Source organism: Callionymus lyra, chromosome 6 (genome assembly GCF_982586985.1).
Source record: "Callionymus lyra chromosome 6, fCalLyr1.hap1.1, whole genome shotgun sequence".
Taxonomy (NCBI): Eukaryota; Metazoa; Chordata; class Actinopteri; order Syngnathiformes; family Callionymidae; genus Callionymus; species Callionymus lyra.
Genome location: NC_141823.1, coordinates 23,281,722 through 23,300,965, shown reverse-complemented (window position 1 = coordinate 23,300,965; position 19,244 = coordinate 23,281,722). Strand labels below are relative to the sequence as shown.

At 38.9% G+C, this 19,244-nt stretch overlaps 1 protein-coding gene, 1 long non-coding RNA gene and 2 other non-coding genes across 6 annotated transcripts in view; all 4 read right to left on the bottom strand.

The window, feature by feature from the left end:
* Positions 1-5,479: 5,479 nt before the first annotated feature.
* Positions 5,480-7,646, bottom strand: LOC148077631 (uncharacterized). Its single transcript, XR_015711472.1, has 4 exons — positions 7,521-7,646; positions 6,875-6,916; positions 6,540-6,611; positions 5,480-5,887 (listed from the first exon to the last, which is right to left on the bottom strand). It is a non-coding gene; the product is annotated as an uncharacterized LOC148077631 (long non-coding RNA).
* LOC148077633 (small nucleolar RNA SNORD67) lies at positions 5,959-6,069 on the bottom strand. The gene has a single exon (XR_015711791.1). It is a non-coding gene; the product is annotated as a small nucleolar RNA SNORD67 (small nucleolar RNA).
* On the bottom strand, positions 6,701-6,813 carry LOC148077632 (small nucleolar RNA SNORD67). The gene has a single exon (XR_015711790.1). It is a non-coding gene; the product is annotated as a small nucleolar RNA SNORD67 (small nucleolar RNA).
* Positions 7,647-8,884: 1,238 nt separating the features above from the next.
* The window catches only part of lrp4 (low density lipoprotein receptor-related protein 4), a 77,608-nt gene continuing 67,248 nt past the window's right edge, over positions 8,885-19,244 (bottom strand). The window contains exons 23-39 of one of the 3 annotated variants that reach the window (XM_087794322.1): positions 18,432-18,572; positions 18,271-18,357; positions 18,027-18,198; positions 17,786-17,948; positions 17,495-17,720; positions 16,532-16,835; positions 16,198-16,416; positions 15,963-16,097; positions 15,209-15,317; positions 14,754-14,946; positions 14,139-14,252; positions 13,624-13,726; positions 13,195-13,259; positions 12,882-12,969; positions 12,661-12,802; positions 12,518-12,579; positions 11,061-11,185 (exon numbers count right to left, since the gene is read on the bottom strand). In XM_087794322.1, the coding sequence (XP_087650448.1) occupies positions 12,538-12,579; positions 12,661-12,802; positions 12,882-12,969; positions 13,195-13,259; positions 13,624-13,726; positions 14,139-14,252; positions 14,754-14,946; positions 15,209-15,317; positions 15,963-16,097; positions 16,198-16,416; positions 16,532-16,835; positions 17,495-17,720; positions 17,786-17,948; positions 18,027-18,198; positions 18,271-18,357; positions 18,432-18,572 (2,303 nt within the window). In that variant the 3' untranslated portion in view covers positions 11,061-11,185; positions 12,518-12,537. Of the gene's footprint in view, positions 11,186-12,517; positions 12,580-12,660; positions 12,803-12,881; positions 12,970-13,194; positions 13,260-13,623; positions 13,727-14,138; positions 14,253-14,753; positions 14,947-15,208; positions 15,318-15,962; positions 16,098-16,197; positions 16,417-16,531; positions 16,836-17,494; positions 17,721-17,785; positions 17,949-18,026; positions 18,199-18,270; positions 18,358-18,431; positions 18,573-19,244 lie in introns of all 3 variants that reach the window. The other 2 variants (XM_087794320.1, XM_087794321.1) reach the window with 2 other exon arrangements.

The window sequence follows — 19,244 nt, the reverse complement described above, 5'->3', positions numbered from 1 at the left end:
CTGCTCCTCACACCCACGACTCGCAGCTTCCCCACAGCCTTTTGTGTGTTCCGGAACCGAGCAGTCTTTCAAGCCAACACAGCTACGGGGCATCTCACAGAACATTCCTGGGAAATGATGCTTCTTTAGAACAAATGAATCTTCAATTTTGTATAAATGTGTATCTTTCGTTTTACTGAAGAAAATCATCAGTTTATCAAAGCATTAAGTGAAATCCAGCTTTCTTAAATATCAGAATCAGAACAGGTTAAGTGCCATTTTGAGATGATTTATCTTTTAATTATTACCGGTTTCACTTTGAACAGTCATTACTCATGAAGTAAAACTCATTAGACATTCTGTGAGCGTGACACGACCACCAGACTGCTTCATGACAGAGACGCTAACCTCAGCCCCTCCAGCTCTACTTGTTGTCGCTCTAGTTTTCATATGAAGTACTGAGTTGTTATTTTTTAAACTTACCGGGAAGATGAAACCAGAAACTGAAACAAGATTCACATACCGCATCCGTTAATGGCGAAACAGAGATTTAATTCAATTGCAGATACACTTTTCTGACACTGTTAGATGCCAGAGAAAACACTTACAAACCTACAGTAAATATTCGTGTTGCTCACTAATGTGAAAATCCAACTCTCCTGACTTGCATGTTTCAAGTCTTTCTCTCCAAGATGCAGTAAGTCTCTCATCATGACCATGTTTTGAAGTTATTACTTCATCATTTATTACTTTATCAAGTTCTGAAAATTCAGCGAACGAGAGGTTACAAGAACAAAGTCCATTATGATGTAATAATGGCTTCACTCCTCCTGCAGTCAGCTGTAATCACAACTGCTTTGTTTATACAACAAGTCCCTTGGAGGTGAAGACTTCTGGGATTGATGACACGTGGTGACAAACCTCTTGGCTTGACCAATCCCAGCTAAGAGACGTGGTCATTGTGAACAAGATTTCATCATCAGAGTAAAGTTTTCAGTGGGCGGGGCTTAAGCACATTTTCTAACGTAAATATTTCTAAGAAAAGAGAGTTTTGTACAAACAGACACATACTGATGATACAATTTAGTCCAACATCTATTTAAGACACACTTAAATCAACATTTTAATTGCCCTATAAATAAGTATTGCAGTGCCTTGACGCTATAAATACTTGCTGAAAATGTTTCATTTTCATGTCATGTAGGGATTCTCAATATTATTCCAAAGAACTTTAAAAGAACTATGAAAAACAGAAGAAACTTTCTTCAAACATTCAATAAAAACATGCCTCTCAGCTAAACAAAAGAGATTTAAAGCAGAAAATAAAGAAGTTAAGAAGGTTATAGTTGTGATTTGTTTCATTGTTCTACTCTCACCTCAGGGGGGCAGCATACATACTTGCTGGTTAACGGCAACCTTGTCTCATAAAATGTCGCTTTAATGGCGAACCAGACTTCACAGGAAGTGATTCAGTTGAATAAAAGATTTAAAAAAATTAAAGATTCATCAGGTATTAAAATAAAAACATTGGAAAATTTAAAATCTTGAATATTCAGCTACTTCATTTGTTCCGGCAAAAATTCCGGAAACACTCAAGCGTCGTCTTTGCCAGATTCCTCCACTAAACCTGAAAATATGTAGAAAAACACGCCACAGACGCCTCAGTAGAAGAGCAGCATCCTTGAAACGATTCGAGGCAGTGCAGGTCTCTGAGAGCCAAGTCGGGGGATTGTGGAGATGCAGTGGCAACATTGATTTGCTCAAAAGACAAAACGCTTTATGAAAATAAATGACACGTCTTTGATCCAGTTCAGCGGCGATCCATTCAACCTCCGCATATTTTACCTCCTCTCCTCACAGGGACATAAACAAATGATTTATTTGTTTGCTACACCTCCGAGTGCTCCTCATCCAGACTGTCACTAACCGGGGTGACATTGTGCAGCACTTTGCCACGAACGCGGCGAAGGGTTTTCGTTGCGTTGTCGTGTTTGGCGCCACTTAATAGCTATTAGCATGTAGATGAACAGCGGCGCTTTTGTTCCATGTTGTGACGGCCTTTTCTCTCACGAACATAATGAACATAAAACCACCAGTTTTTAAATCTCTCGCTGAATCTTTGAAGGCTGACACGAAACATCGGAACACTTAAATCACGGCTTCTGTACGGTGCAGGTATTGTGGCAGGAGAACATGAAGGGAGAGTTACTAGTGTCACAGTATGAAGAACATTCAAAACAGTCTGGAATTCAATTTGCTCTTTATGTTTGAAAAGCAATGAAATGCTAAAGCCTTAAGAAGAGTTTAAATGACATGTACGTTTATAAGTGTTGATACTTGAAAAGTACTTTTGACCCTCAGTTTTGCTACAGAGATCTACATGGGCACAAAATGACCGCCAAGAACTGCTTTGTGTCTGGACTAACTCTGCTTTATGTTTTTCACAAAAGCCCAAATACGGTGGTTCACTGACTTATTATTACCCTATATTTCAAACATTTTACATTCAATATTCAAAGCAAGCGATAGAAGTCGCGAATCCTCAAACGTTTTTGGCCTTTTTTGGCCCTTAACAGCTTTCATATTATTTTTCGGAATCTGACGAGACCATGGACAACAAAATATTTCAAATTAAATTACATGGCATAAGCATTTTTCAGGAATTATTTATAAATAGATAAAAATAAATAAATGTAAATAATTTGTCACAGTTTTGTATCTTAACAATAAAAGCCGGGTACTTCGGCTGGTACCTTAAAAACTATTTTCCAAAAAAATACTTGACTCCAGCCTGAGACACCTGTGTAGATCTTTATGGATGTTTAAATAATTAATACAAAAAAGTGTAAATGTTGTCTTGGACAACATGTGATACAGCTCAAGGTTTAAATTTCTAAATGGGAAGATTTTGGTGAGACGTCAGACTATGATGGTCGGGTTAAAAGTGATTGTGGATCACAACACACTAGACAAACAGTTAACAGTTGACAAAAGTTGGATGAATTCACAACAAAATTGCCATTAAAACTTCACATAACCAAACACGGGAACTGGGCCAATTTAATCTGTCTCAGGCTAACTTTTAGAAAAGAATTACAGGGATTTTTGACACAATCACTTAAATTCTTGCGGAAAATGTAGTTGAATTCCAGTTAACTTGTCAAAGTTGTCCACAGTTGTCTGAGGCTCTGGAGTCTATGATCCTCAGCAGGTCCTCGTGTGACCTTATCTCAGCAGCCGTGTTTGAGGAGAACTTTCCCTCAGATGCAGCTGTGGAAACATCAGTGGGCTGCAGGATACTTATGTACTCAGCTCACTATAATGACTTTCTGCATGGCTGTCAATCACACCGACGCCGTGTGTCTGTACTGAAGCGAGTCTTTGTTCGGGTCCCCTGCGAGCACGATGAGGCGAACAATTAAGAATCTCTGTGAAAGCAACTGCACAATGGTGTGGAGATAAACTTCATCATTCGCTGCAAACTTCCACTAGATCCAGAGAACAATTTGTCTGATGCAGAAGTGTTAAAATGGGTAACAAAGTGTTCAAAGTGCAGCAGTGGTAACCATGGAGACAAACACCGGGATAATAATTGATGATGTGTTGAGCACAATGAAATATGAATAGTGCACGTTCATGGTGGACATTTTGAGAGCAATATAACTTTATTCCTTAACGTCATCTCCATTGAACAGGAATCGATACACATGTCCATAATAATAAAAGTCTAGTAATAAGGATTTTGGAACAATAATAATAAGTTTGTACTTATGTAATAAGAGTTGCGATCGAATACATCCATCTGCTTCAAATTCTACAAACTGATTCAAATAAAAAATATATATACTATAAGAAAAACAAGCAAAAAAACGTTTTATTTTCCCTCATAGCTGCTTTTAATTTTGTTGCTAATTATCTTAGAAGGGAATATTGCAGCACAAACACCAAATAACATTTTAAATATTTAAGTACCAAATACAGTGAAATAAAACAGACAAATAGAACATTCCACCAAATTTCTGCATGTGCTCCTGCAATGAACTAATATTTAAAGCTTTAGCTATTTAGATCAAAGTTAAGGATGTTAAAGTGTTAGGAAAGGCAACATTGATTTGACTGCATTCGTTCATCATCCAGTATTAGAAGCTATGCTGATCACCACAGTGCAGGCAGAGAAAAGTAAATTGTAAAAACAGCTAGTTCTAAAAAAATAAAATTCATTAAACTGATAATTGATGAGGGGAAAATTATTCAGGGGATGTTGAAGCCAAAGGGTATTTGTTATTGTCTTAAACTGTTAAGAGCATGGATAGAAGAGCACATCACCACGAGAAGCTAACCTCAGCCCCTCCAGCTCTACTGGTTGCTGCTCTAGAAGGATGTCAGGGAAGCATCATGTACAGTCAAGCTCACACTGACAGTACAGCCATAATGGAAGAGTACGGACTGGCAGACGACTGAATTCATACTCGAGTGAATCCTGGCTGGGAAAGAAACGGATCCAGGTCCATAAAGAGCTGTCACACCACTTTATTTCAGATAAACTACCACTGAACTCTGAAAGCCTTCAAAACCACTGGGAGAAACTGACAAACGTCGGAGAGAAATAACAGAGTGAGGAGACGGTACTGTGTCATTTGAATGTGATAGTCAAGAACCAGGGTTGGAAAACTAACTTCAATGTTGTATTAAAATATAATCAGGAAATATAAAGTTTATAAATATATCAAAAAAAAATTAGCACAAGGGGAAAAACAAGAATTTTAACAGATGGCGGGAAATGGGTTAATAGAAAAATACCTCTCCTACTGCAATTGTTTTTTAGTTTGACCGTCCACGTTAGTATGGAAAGTGCAGAAACATTTTTAGAGCATGGGTTGTTCTGACCAACACATTTATCCACTTTGTCAAGTACGATGAGCAGTCAAGCAAATGTCTCAAACACAAGTGGCAGAGAAGTACTTCAAGAGTCAAGTAAAACTTGACACGCATGCATCCCTTTGATGGAGTCATGTTGACCACACAGATCCATCTGGACTACAGAGGATGCTGTCATCAAGGTTCACGACTGCAGGAACTCAATCTTTGCATCGCCTCGAGGCACTAGTGAAGAGGCAACTATGAAATAAAAAAAAACAGACTAGGTTGAGGGGTTCAGGTAGAAGTGGCACAAATTCACTGATGTTGAGGCGCCACCAAGAGGAGAACAGACAGCACTACAGCTGCATCAAAACATGCAACTGGAATCTTGTGGGGCAATCTAGAGATGTGCACTTGTCAGGGAAGGACTCATGTCCTACCTTTAGAATTAAACTTATATTTAAACAAATCATCTGAACACTGGTAACATGCATGAGGTCAATACAAGCTCAATGAGTCACACTTACGACTAAAACACAGTTCAAGACCCATTTCACATTTAGACAGGAAAAAAGAAAAACAAAGACACAGATTTGCCAAAAATACATATTTATTTAAAGCTTGTGATGTGCAAGTTAAATACATTTTAATCACCCGTCGGTCCCATTTTAAAAAATCCTGCACTGATACTCTTGATCCATATTTTAGTTACTTTATAGTTTCTGAAACAAGAACTTTAGTTTCTAAAGACAATTCCAAGACCTTAAAAAGGTAGTGCATTGTTGAAATAAGACCTAAAGGAAATCCTGAAATCCCTATAAGCATTATATACACCTTGTGCTCAGATAAGTGTTAAGCATCTTCAGGAATACAGCCAAATGGATGAAAGTAAATACGAACTCATAACTTTGCCCTTTAGTACATACAGTAGATTGTCTACATAGAAGGTAACTTTGGGGTATTTACTATAAAGTAACAGGTGTTCTAAAAAACCAAACCTTACTTCCATTCATTAGAATCATCCTCACCTTCGTCAGTTTTGATGAAGCTGCAAGAAAAAAGAAAAGATTTTGAATAAAACAAGCCTGGATGTAAAAAGGACAAAGTGATTATTGGCAGTTTGACTCAGATGGCCCCTGTGCACAATTGGCGTCTCCTCAGGTGGTCAGAACGGTGTGCTGTGACACTGCCACGAGCACCCGGCTGTTAGTGCAACTCTTCATTGTCAAACCTTTTTGATGTTTAAAAATAAAACTTTTTCAGAATCAGTGTCTTTGTTTTGTTAGAACTAGTTCATTGAATAACAAAAGCCAATGCCACAGGTCTTAAGAGGCTTCTTAATAATTGAAGGATTCATTAATACATGAGAAACTGGTGACAATAGCAAGGATTACTTTCAAAGACATGTTCGACTTTCTGAAGCAGCAAGAGCTACATTTCAAAAAAGCCATTTAACATCACCATTGAAGGTCATACTTGAGCTACATAATGAGCAAGAGTTTAACGTCATTAGGCTCAATGAAGGTGAAAAAAAAAGAAAGAAAAGTGTAAATACAGATCATGTTCTCATTTATAAACCATTATTCTTCAACTTAACGAGGAAACATTTATTTTATGTCTTCAGAAAACATCAGTATACAACAAGTAAAGATTCATTTATTTACAAATCACTAAAACCTGAACATGGATGATTGACATACCTCACTGAATAGGGCTTTTTCCAAAAAGAAATTCAATCCAGCGTCATCATCCTCCAAAGATAACAGCGTCACCTTCACAAAGACACGGATGTTTTATTAACATGCATTAAAGACAGTGAAACACCATTCAAGAAAACATGCGGTTCATTTAGAGCAGAAGGCTAGAGTCAGATGGCCCCTGTGCACATTAGGCGTGTCCTCACATGGAGTCGGCTTGAAGCGTAGACGCAACTGCATCTCACCTCAACTGTTAGTGCAACTCATCACTCTCACAGCCTTCCGGTTAACCCGGAAATACTACTTTTTAAAAATCACTAGTGAAGTAAAGTAGGTACCTGAAAAATCCACCGAGAACTCTGGACCGTCACCGCCACCTGCTGGACATACAGAACAAAATAAAAGTTAGATAAACTTTATTGATCCTCGACAGCACCAGTGAAAGAAAAAACATTTATAAAGAATTTTCCCAGAACTCAAACCATCAAAGTATCAGCAGATAGAGTTACAGTAACATAAACGCAAACACTGATCATTTGCCCCCAAAAACAAACATGTAGTTGTGCTGCAAAAGGCCTATGTGTCCAATACGTTTTAGTATGAATTTAAAATACAATTATACAGAAGAAACATCTTAAATGTGGAGCATTTAATATTTCCTGCTAAAAGAATGAGGCAGGATGTAAAAGTTTAAATCGTACAGAAGGCCTCTGGCGGTAGAATCGACTGTTGAAATGGACCAACAAAATAAAAGAATCCATTCAACACAATCCGCCATTACCTGCTCAGCACATGTGGATAAGTTACAAACAACAAACATAAATGTCTATATATATATATATATTTACACGAGTAAATACGTGATATAGCTTCAGCAGCATGTATGTCGCCTTCATTCAACAGCGAATGAACATTAAACATTATTTTAGCGATTATTAATCAAAATGTTCTCTACTGGAGGAAACAAATGCTAGAATCACTTACCTTTTTAAACGATAAGGTTTTCTTTGGTAAAGACTTTAAGCTAACTACAAGTCAACTCAAAGTTCGCGCCACATGTTTTTTAAAAGAAGCTCTGCTACTGTTAGCTCTTCGCTGCTGCTTCTTCTTCTTCTGTGACTACGGAGCCGCTGCCGACTCATCTTATACAAACGATACGCCATCTTCCGGTCACTACTGGAAGTGCAAGCCGTGTCAACTTCCGCAAAAGGAAGCAAGTTTTATTTGTAAATGCAACATTTAAGCTATAATCAAATAGTTATTATTTTTTCAAATATGTAAGATGTAATATGTACTGCTCTTTAAGGCCACGACAGTAACATACCATAGATTGGTTCAAGTTTGCTGGATATAAAGGAAGAACTTAAGGTCAGTTATACCTGAAAGTACAGTTACTTGTCTTTATTGATTTAATAATTATTATTTTTTGCTCATTGTCTCTTTGTCGTCCTTTAACAATTCCCCACAGAGTTTGCCACAACGTCCTTCACGTTAACCTCACTCCTGTCTTCTACATGTCCTCATGTGTCACATCCCTAAACCTCATTGGCCGTTCTACTCTTCTTCTTCTTCTCTCCTCACCATCTGTTCTTCTCCAACAGCGTCTCAAAAACTGGAAGTGAGCTGTTCCTCCCTCATATTCTGGACTTGCAATAACATCCTGAGCATCTTCTACTCTGACTCTTCCGACTCTTCTTCTTGTCTTTGGTCAGAGTTACTGTCTCAAACCAGTTTTGATCCAAATTCAAAGTTTAATCATTAAAAAAAGAAAATTACAATTGAATTTCTTGTTCGATTTCCGTGTTAATGTGGGTCAGATTTTTATTTTTTATTTTTTAAACCAGTTCCTTCTAAAATATATAATTAAACCTGTATTTGTGACGTTTGACATGATATTTATTTGTTAACCAGCTGACATTGTTAAAAGGAAGTCCAGCACTCGTAGAAACTTGAAAAAATGGAGGAACATAGAATATCTTCTCACTGTCACAAATGCAGGTCTCTTTATTTTCCTGTAGAGCTTCATAGTTGGAGAAGATCTCCAGTGTTTGATGGTCAGTGAACCTTTATTTTTTTTTAATCATTTATTTCATAATTGATCTTATGTGATTTAGTGACAAGAGATTTTACAATCATGGATGTTCAGGGCTTGATGGTTGAGGATTGAGAACATCTGTAGGATGATATTAAATGAAGAGAGAGAGGCTGTCGTGAGTGACCTGAACCCTGGAGAAGATCAGATGATTCCACCTTGAAATGCATTAGTATAATAATAATTATAATTATTAAACATTTGAGAACTCTCCAGCCTCTGATCTTGTGGGTCAATAAAGGGACACAGTTGAGCGTTTCATCAAAAGGCAAATGCAATTTTATATTAAAAGATAGCAAAGGGATAATTCACTATATCACACAACACAGCTTGTTAGTACTGCCATGGAAATACATATACAGTCTTTTCATATTTACACATCAAATGACAACCAAAGAAATCATAAATACCTCTTTTTGTTAACTTTACAACAGCTATACGCGACCAGTATTTCATAAAAGGGCACTATTAAATAACTGGCATCTTCCCTATCATGTACAATAATTGAAAACACAGTGGTTAAAAAGAATCCAGCAAAAAAATAAAAACAAATAAGGTTCTTCTCCAGTGAGCAAAATTAATATTATAAGTCTAGAAACATGTCAAGAAATCCCTTTGTACAAAAGACTATACAATGTAACACGACAACGTTTGCTTAGACGATCCTCGTGGTAAAATCTGTACAGTTGTATCATTCCTGCAGCAGAGGTGGAGGGATTGAGAGCCGGGATGATGATGATGACGATGACGAGGATGAAGATGATGATGATGATGATGTGTACCAACAGTAAGACACCGTAGTTATGTAGCTGCCAAGACCCTCTTTCATTGGCTTCAGTGCTTCGTCTAGCAGCAAAATCAGCGAACTTGCCGAGCTTGTAGCGGATACTTCAATATACACGGTTCTAAAACGTCTAATTAACCTTTAGTACGAAGAGCATGATTGCATTTCATTGGACTCATCAAAGCACCGTACTAGTATTAGAAATTAATCTTTCCTTTGCTAACCTTTTCCTTCTGAATAACTGTAGCCAAAACACTCAATTAAAAAAATTAATAATAAATAAGTGTCTGGCAATGTGATTCGAGTTTAGGTAGATATTTGTTTTGATCATTAATAAAGATTAAACCGATTTATGATGCACGTAAATTTTCTACAATTTCTTTTGTACAACTGTTTAATTGATCTCCAGTTAAAGTTAATCTTTTCTAAGCAGGGATCTTACTGTGGAAGCCAAATCTTTTTTTGTTTTGTTTCAGTCGCGACAATAAAACGGAAAAGAGCCAGAAAACTATGGTAGCCACACTAAATAAAAGAGCCTCTTATTATAGCATAAGTGCTGTAAATCCTGAGAACATATATATTTACATCTATTTTGGAGGGCTGAGAGAAAACGTACTGCAGTTCAAATAAATTAAATTCATAATACTTGTCGGGGACAGAAAATGGTGGCGAATCGAAAACCATCTGCACACCATGAGTAAAAGAGATGATTTAGTGATATAAGTCGACTACTATTTTTTTTTTTTTTGTAAATCACTGCTTGAAAAAAATGCACATTCTACAGCCTTTGACAAAATAAATATAGAGCTGAGGAATGAAAACAAAAGAAAACGTCTGGCACTTAGGCTGTCACTTCCCAGACGATGCCTGAGGATCATTTTCGTTTAAATAAAAAAAACAAGACAAAGTAACTACAATTAAAAATCTGAAGCAGGTAGTGTCAAAGCCTGGATGGCACACTGTTAAATAAAGTGAGAGGAGATGACGTGTAATTTCAGGAGGAAGTGTGAAGACGGCGACGCTCCACCCTTTGGCACGGTCAGAACTCGGCTTTCAACCAAACACTCTCACGGTCAGCAAACCCACTCTGACGTAGGAAGAAGTTCATAAATAGAGAGACATCGGAGAGTGTGTCGTTATAATCCAGAGCGGAGGATGTTATAGCTTTGTTCCTAAAAATCGCCCAGAACCGAGAGAACCTTCTGTACATGTCGGGAGTCTTTTGAAAAAAAGGCTCCACTTTAGAGACCACTGCTGTCCAAATCCAGTCCGTTCCCCCCGTGATGGCCGTGGGAGGAGCGCTGGAGTAGGACGGAGCCACAGTTTTTTTTAGACTCGTTCTAGCAACTGTACCGCTTGACATTCTGAACCAGCTATAAATACGCTTGTGTTTTGGGCAGAAGAGGCTGAGATGACGGAGGAGCGCTCGCTTCAGACTTCGCTTTCTGTGGAAGGCTTGCGCGTGCAGGACCAGCCGGTGTCGGGGAGGCTGTGCGTGGCGTGGCGCAGGGGGGTGATGGCCGAGGGAGTCAGGGTGGTGATGGAGGAGCACTCGGACGCCTCCTCCTGGAGGAGCTGCTCCGTTTCGCCGTCGTCCAGCGAGGCGCTGCTGGCCTGCAGGGAGACGGTGTCCGTGCGCATGCAGGTGTGAAGGCCTCCCCGAGAGGGTTTGATCTGTTTCAGGTCGTCCCAGTAAAGCTCCTCGTTGGACAGGAGACAAACACCCTCCACGATGCGGATCTTCTCCTTGGTGTAGCCGCCGTCTCCTCCCCCCTGAGAGACAAGGAGTTGAAGGGTGAGGGTCATCCTGGACTATGTGGTGAGCTCACTCGGAATAAATGTGCTCAAATCTTTCATGATTCCAGGACATTCAAAAATGACACAAAAGATTTCAACCCTGACAATCGCATGATGCAGTAATAGAAACTATTGTCTTTAACATAATACAAACAGACAGTATAGGTTTCACCTACCTTTAGTTTAAATGACTAACTGATAAAAGGTCATGCTACTAAACCAGCACAACAGTCCATTTTAAGAGCTCTCAAAGTTAGAAATATGCGTCTTGAAATTGTTTTTAAAGAATGTTATCTGTTAATTGAAGTTTGGTGGATTATATAATTTTTAAATGTCATTGAAACACATTTTTATGACTTTAATTTTACTTAAAATTGTAAATAAATAATTCTATATTTAAAAACCCTAAATGATGCCGTCCAGTTTACATACTACCGTGTAACATTAACATGTTCTGGCTATTACAAATACTTTGTTCCTTTAGATAATATCAAACAAAGTTGACGACCTTATTAGAATCCTTGCAGGAGCCACGGACTCAAACAGGCAATAAAAAGTAGGATATAAATTTGCAATGTGAAAAATAAGGTGTGTTCTTTTCGAAAGATGACGATGGACTACAACCACTCACACTCTTAAAACAGGGGAAGATTTAGAGTCACTGTTTAACTTCATCTTCATTTTAGTTTTGAATATTCTTAAGGATTATTTAACACTCAACTGCAAACAAACACTTCAAAGTCAGTGAAAAACATTTCATGCACAGAAGTAAAAAGACTACATTCAGAACGACACTCATTTCTTAAATGTTAGAAAATCAAATTAATTTTAAAGGACAATTAATAGTAATAAAAAGTGTGAGAAACAATTATACAAAAAGTATATACACAATATATATACATTTTTTCTCATAATTTTAATTACCATTCATTTTTATTTTTTAATACAAAAATATATATCATTAGTGTAACTTTTAACGTCTTTCCTACAAAGAAAAATAAATCAATTTTTTTATATTGCATGAACATAGTAAACCAATATTAGACGAGGTAGAATGTAGTTTATTATTATGCCATTGTAATTATTCTATATTAAATAAAAGCAAAAAAGTTAGACATCTAAAATAAATATTCTGTATATATTGTATCATCTTTTTCAAGTTATGTTTGTGCTATAAAGAACAAAAGACCTGGTCTTCATCATTATAAAGGTAATTCAACTTGTTCTAGAACATACAAATCAAGTAGCGTGCAAGTCTAGAAGCCAAATGAAGATGAACAAACAAAACCCTCATGCAATGAATGCTACCTCTCCACAGGCCGTGTGGCTCAAAAAATAAACGGAGAGAGAGAGTTGTAGGGATGAGAGAACTGCGGTAGGGGAGAGGAAAAGATGGTTGACATGTTCATCGACAACGTCTCCTCAAACACATGTAGCACGAGCGCGTTTACCTCTTTCTTGTATCGCAGCTGGTTGTATATGGGAGGCTTCTGCGACGCCTCCAGCTTGACCTCCTGTGTGGACGTCCGGTATGAAGGGTTACTGTAGGTCAAGTTGCTCACTCCAGGATCTGCAAACTTAGACTTCTTGTGCCTGTTTGTTCAGAGAAAATACATGTAGTGTTGCACGACTTCAACATCTTTCACGTAAGACATTAAAAAAAAAAAAGTACCTGTAGATTATGAGGGCAACAATGAGAATGAGAATGGCCAGCATGGTCAGAACTCCTCCAATGACGTAGCTGATATGAAGTCCTTCTCCTGAACCGAAAATATAATCATTTGAACACATTTTTCACTTTTCAAATTTCATCAATTATCATCAAAACATGACATTAAGATAAAACGTACTGAAAGTTTATTTGGGATGTAGAACTAGCAAGAAAAGAGTGCGAAGCAGATACAAATAAACATCTTGTATTTGTTTATGGAAAGAAAGTCTTAAAAAAACATCTCTGACGTGAATAGAAAGATGATGATATTTACCCTGAGGAGCCGACACCACGTTGCTCTGAAGACACTCTTCCAGATTTAGGTTTTTCTCTGTGCAGCTGCAGAAGAAGAAGATAATTAGGTTCAAAGTGTCTGTCAAACTTGTAGTCCACGGGCCATTTGAGGCCCCACAAGTTGATATTCTGAAGCCTTAAATTTCATGTCTTGTTTTTATGAGTGCAGGCCGAGGAAGGGACTCTTTTTACAACGACGGATGGTTAAGGAATAAAGATCAACATATCAAATGTGGTCCTTGATAATTTGGTGGTCACATAGTGGAGAACATATTGCAATTATTCCTAAAAAACCTGGCCAGCCAAGTTTGAGAACTCCCGTAATAAAAGATCATTACAACATGTATCCTCACTTTGAAAACCTGAAGTCTTTAAAAAACAATCACTAATGATACGCTTTTGGACATACTTGATCATTGATGGTCCTTTTTCCGTTGGAACTTTGGGGATCTTGTTGGGGACGGCGGTGCTGCTGGTGTCTATGGAGGGTGAGGTCGGAACGAAACCTGCAACTGAGTACATGCAGACGAGCAACGGGTCAGAAATGCATTTATGAAAACAGGTCAATAAAGTAAATTACGGATGGAAATTCTGAAGCCAACATTATGAATGACAAAGATTATTATCACATTATCAAATAGTATTCTTACAAGCTAACTAGCTTAGCCAATAGTATTGGTATTGATGCAAATCTCGCAGTTATTTCTACCCATTTTAATATAATAAGTAAATCCTGCTACTTTTGTTCTGCTAAGATTGATCACCCTTCATAAAAATCTCACAAAAAACAGCTTTCATGCATTTTCAGATGTTTGGAATTTATTCGTGCTCATTCATTTTTTAAATATACCTTGTACTGAACATTAACATTTTTAATATTTTAAAAATTTGTCTGGTCGTCAAAAGAGAAGGTTTTCTACTCACTGGTGGAGCAAGGGCGTCGATCTGCTTCATCAGGACACGCACACACAAAACTGTTGGTCTTGGCAAAGCACAGGTGAGTGCAGCCACCATTGTTGACGCCACACAGATTGGTTCCTTGAACATGGAAATATTCACAGTAAACACACACTGTTGTTTTGGCTAATCCACAAGCAACTTCTATTGAATAAAGAGCGATATTTAAGGCCCAATCCAGTGGATTTAAAATGGTGTTTCTGGCTCCCCCTATTGTCGGAAGAGTGTATTGGTCATGAATTACCTTTTTCGTCGTAACTAAATTTCTAGATTTGTTTACAAAATGAAATAAAAGCTCTTTATCTTACAGGTAAGTTAAAGTCTCTTAGTACTTCATATGAAAACACACACTCTATATAATGTTAATATAATTATTTTAGCACTTAAATCACACTTTTGGGGAAGTAAAAAAGTGTTGTGGTCAAAGGTCACGCACGAATCTCACCAGGTTTCATCAGCTGATAAGAGGATATTAACTAAATCCCTGAATCATTCTCCCGTGCCGGTGGAGATTCATTGACGTTTATGTTTTCACTGGCCAGTCCTGGTCCAGCGTGATAAAGCGACTACTGCGACCCTCACCTGTCTGCCTGCTAGGCGACACTACAATAATGTCCATAAGCCCCTCCACATTGGCCAGCACTGTTTCCTTGTTACGACCCGTGTGTTTGTCCACTCGCTGGATGGACTTTGTCTGCCAGTCCGTCCAGTAGATCCACCGGTCTTGCTGCGAGAGTCGGGAGAAAGGAGTTAGAGGTGATGACACCGGCTTCAACTGGGGAGACGAAGGAGAAGAAGAGAGGAAAGGAGAAACACAGACAAGGAATAGGGGAATGGGAGAAAAAAGGGGCGGAGAGGGAGGGAGGGAGAGAGAGGAGGAAGAAATGAGGGTCAGAGTGGAAGGAAAGAAATGGTTCAGTCAAATGAAATCGGCATGTGTTCGCGGGGTTGAGGATGAGCTACAAGGTGAGCTGATGTACAGGACAGCGCAGGTGAGCGAGGAGCAGCCGGAGGTGGTGGTGGAGAAGCTGGGCTACCTGTGTCAGGGCGAAGGGGTGAGACACCGGGCTGACCAGGATCTGACGGAGCTTCCCGCTCAAGTCGGAGCTTTCGATCCGGTCCAAGTGGGCGTCCACCCAGAAAATCCTGCAAACAAGGAGCATTGGACTCAAAATTATGAAAAGAAGAATTAAACAAGTGATTGAAGAGAAATGTGGAAAATATCAAGGTTGTCTTAGAAGGAAATTCAAATTATATTAAAGTTAAAACTATCAAACTGTATACATCTCAGTCTAAAAGTAGTTAATTGTCATTGACTATAAAAGTCACACCTGGTTTCTAACTAACAATTTAAATTAGGTTTTGGTAATAGAGATAGTTCCATAATATATTTATTCATCTTTATTCAATTAATTTACTTTTGTTATTGTAATTACATTTTTGGATGACAAACCTCATTCTGGGGTGGTGTTTGGACTACTGTGTTCTCTCCTCTGTTAAACTAGCATTTATTATGTATGTCATACATGCCTGTTACTCATTTATTGTGTCTAAAACTAATTAAGATGTTTGAAATGACATTTAAATGGTAGTTTTTGTCGCCAAAAAAATGTACTGTAGATACTTTACTTGTCACTAATTCCTTGACACGGATGGTTCAGATGTCTAATGATGAATATAAATACACTAAATCAATAGAATAATATTAAACTTGAGATCATCAACTATCATCTTCATCATCAGACGCCTCCATTTGAAATGTAATGTATTCAAGATGCAGCATCTTCCTACCTTCGTGTATCATAGTCCAGCGTGAGTCCATTAGGCCAGCCGAGATCAGTGTTGATCAGAACCTTCCGGTCTGAGCCGTCCAAGTGGGACCTCTCGATCTTTGCTATGTGTCCCCAGTCGGTCCAGAACAGGTATCTGAACGAAGAAGGCAGAGGTGTTGAGAACAATAAGACCATGGAGTGCAGACATCATCATGAAGTTCATGCCTTATCTTTTAAAAGCAACCGACTCTCACCCTTTGCTTGGAAACACGGCGATGGCTCGAGGTTCATCCAGACTGTTGTTGACCAGTACTTTTCTGCTGGTTCCGTCCAGCCGGGCCACTTCAATGGTGTTCCGTCCGGTGTCCGTCCAATACATGTTTCTCGCCACCCAGTCCACGGCCAGTCCATCCGTGGTCTTCAGGCCTTGGCTGATCACCGTCTCCATGTTGGTGCCATCTAGGTCGGCTCGTCTGAAGAACACACAGAGTGTTCAGTCAATACAACACATCAAAAACACACACTTCACTTTACAAACAAGCGTAACATTCAATCCATTTAGCAACTTTCTGACAGTATGTTCCGTACCTGATCACATCCAGGGTGACATCGGTGTAGTAAAGTTTTCCATCCACGCTGTCGTAATCCAAAGATATGACGTTGTGGAGCTCAGGCACGGACACGTGCACGTCCGTGTGGTCGTCGGTGTCGAGCGAGATTCTCCGCACGCTGACCCGGTTGGAGAACATCAGGTACGTCTCCGGGGAGTCGTCGCAAGATCGACCGTCGCTCTTCAGCAGAATGCCGGTAGGACACGCGCAGGAAGTGCCGTTGGGACGAGGAAGGCAGAGGTGAGTACAGCCTCCGTTCCTTCTGCCGCACTTGTTGAAGCCTAGAGGACAGGAAGAGACTCTCTGTGACTTCTGCAGATTATTTAGATCAAGCACTTTCACTCATTCATTTTCGAACAATTTATTTTGAACAAAAAGAATATGAATCTTGAAATAGAAAATATGTTAGTGTGTCAAGTTAGACTTGGATGATTAAATTGTTTTTCTACTGTTGATAAGTGTATTGACGAAGTAACCCTGATGGAAGAGAAAAAGTCCAATTTAAAGTAGAACTCTAATAGTTATGCAACATATTACCGTACTATTACTTTGACACTAATAAATCAAAACACTACATAAAACAACAATAACCTTCCAACATGACGTTTTCTATTTGACCATTTATAAACTTTAAAGTAAGTAAGTAAGTCAGAAACAAAGCAATACACGTTTAAAAATACCTACAGATTTAAAAACTTTAAAAGGCCAACACAACATACTGTAGAGACAAACACAAGAGTCCAAGAAAATTAAGAAAAAGCCTACACAAATAAGAATGTCTTAAGATGTTTCTTGAAGGAGTCAGTAGATACCGAGTGATTGTCTTTTTCTGTCTTGTTGCCACAAAATTATGGGAAGTAATTGAATTAAGTGTTAAGTATTGATCAAAAATAGGGCAAAAAAGAGAAATTGTTCATGAAAACAGTCTCCTCAGACTCACCCAGAGCTCGTTCTCGGTCCACGGCCTGGATGTCCATCAGACCGGGCAGATTTCCACGCACCGTGATGGTGTTCGCTCCAGTGTTCTTGTCCGCTCGCTGGATGCTGCGGCTTTGCCAGTCGGTCCAGTAGATGTGGGTTCCCAAGAGGGTTAAACCATAAGGGTGCTGGACAGGGGTCACCAGAGTACGCCGGTTCTGCCCGTTCAGGTCGGCTGCCTCGATGCGCTTCAGGGATTCATAATAGGATGTAAATATAAACTGTATTTCAGCGCGTCTGTACGAGTGCTCACCTCAGTGTGAGCATCAGCCCACAGCAGCTGTAAGCCAGCAGAGTCTATTGCCAGACCGTTAGGCCAGCCCAGGTTGTTGTTGATGAGGACCACACGATCAGTTCCATCCATGGCTGAGCGCTCCAGCTTGGCGTTCTCGCCCCAGTCAGACCAGTACATGTAGCTGGAACAGCAGGAAAAAAACATGTGAGGGGAATGTTGTGTTGACGGATTATAGAAAACACATTTGCTGCTCACTCACCCCATCTCATTATAGAGGGCGATGGCTCGAGGACTGTCCAGGTTTTGCCAGACAAGAACTTTGCGCATGGATCCGTCTAAGTTAGCGGCCTCGATGCGGTTCGTTCCGGTGTCGGTCCAGTAAATCTTCCTCCCGATGGCGTCTACAGCCAGACCGTCTGTCGTCATCAATCCTACACAAACACAAAGTTACAACAAATCTTCCACAAGTTTTATCTATCTATTTCAAACCCAAAAATAATAACCTGTTGATATGATTTCCTCATCTGACGTTCCATTGATGTTGGACCTGCTGATTTTCTTCAGCGTGCTGTCAGACCAGTAGACTTTACCTGAAGGGTGAAATAAATGATAAAGTCAGATCAGGTACAATAGTAGTTGACGAGTATCAAGGAAATACACGCACCCTCTTTTGGGTCGACTCCCACGGCGATGGTGTTTTTCATGGAACTATTAACAGCAAGAACGACGTCGGCATAATAGGGAATATCCAGGGAAACCATCCGAATGTCGGTTCTTCGGGCAAAGATAAGGAAGCTGCTCATTCCTGGACACAATAAAATCAAGGTCATGCGAGTCTTACATGGAGAAATGTTGTCCATTTTTAGGTAAACATTATGTTCAGTGAAAGTAGAAATGGATAATAAGAACCGATATATCTGGTACTTTTTAATCTCTTAAAACATCTTGTCTGATTAGCTTAAAATTGTAGTTTTTTACAGATGTTAATTGTGTGACTACAGTTAAAATAGTAAACTTAACACAGAAGAAAACTATGATCTAAGGTTACAGCAGAGATGTTTTACCAGACTTTTCTAGAGTGCAGCTGTAAAGCATATGCTTGTAAATTAATGATGGATACAGAACTGAAATGTGTTTTACATAATGCAGGATTGTGAAAAACAGATTGACTGACAATAAGGAAAGGACAAGATAAGACTTAAGTAAATAAACTAATACTTATGTGTTGGTTGGTGTAATTCGAGATAAAAAGTTAAAAGATAATAATGTTGGGAAAAAAAATTGATCCGTGTGAAGAATCATGCACAGAAAATATATTTTAGATTTCGATCTCAGGAGTTCTATCCATCCGAGTTCTAGCCTGGCCGTTATCTTTCCTCCTCCATAATCCACATCCAATCGAAATTCTAATCCAACACATATCATGAATCTGTCACAACCAGCAGACTCTGACCTTCCGGCTCTTATTCCACGAGCA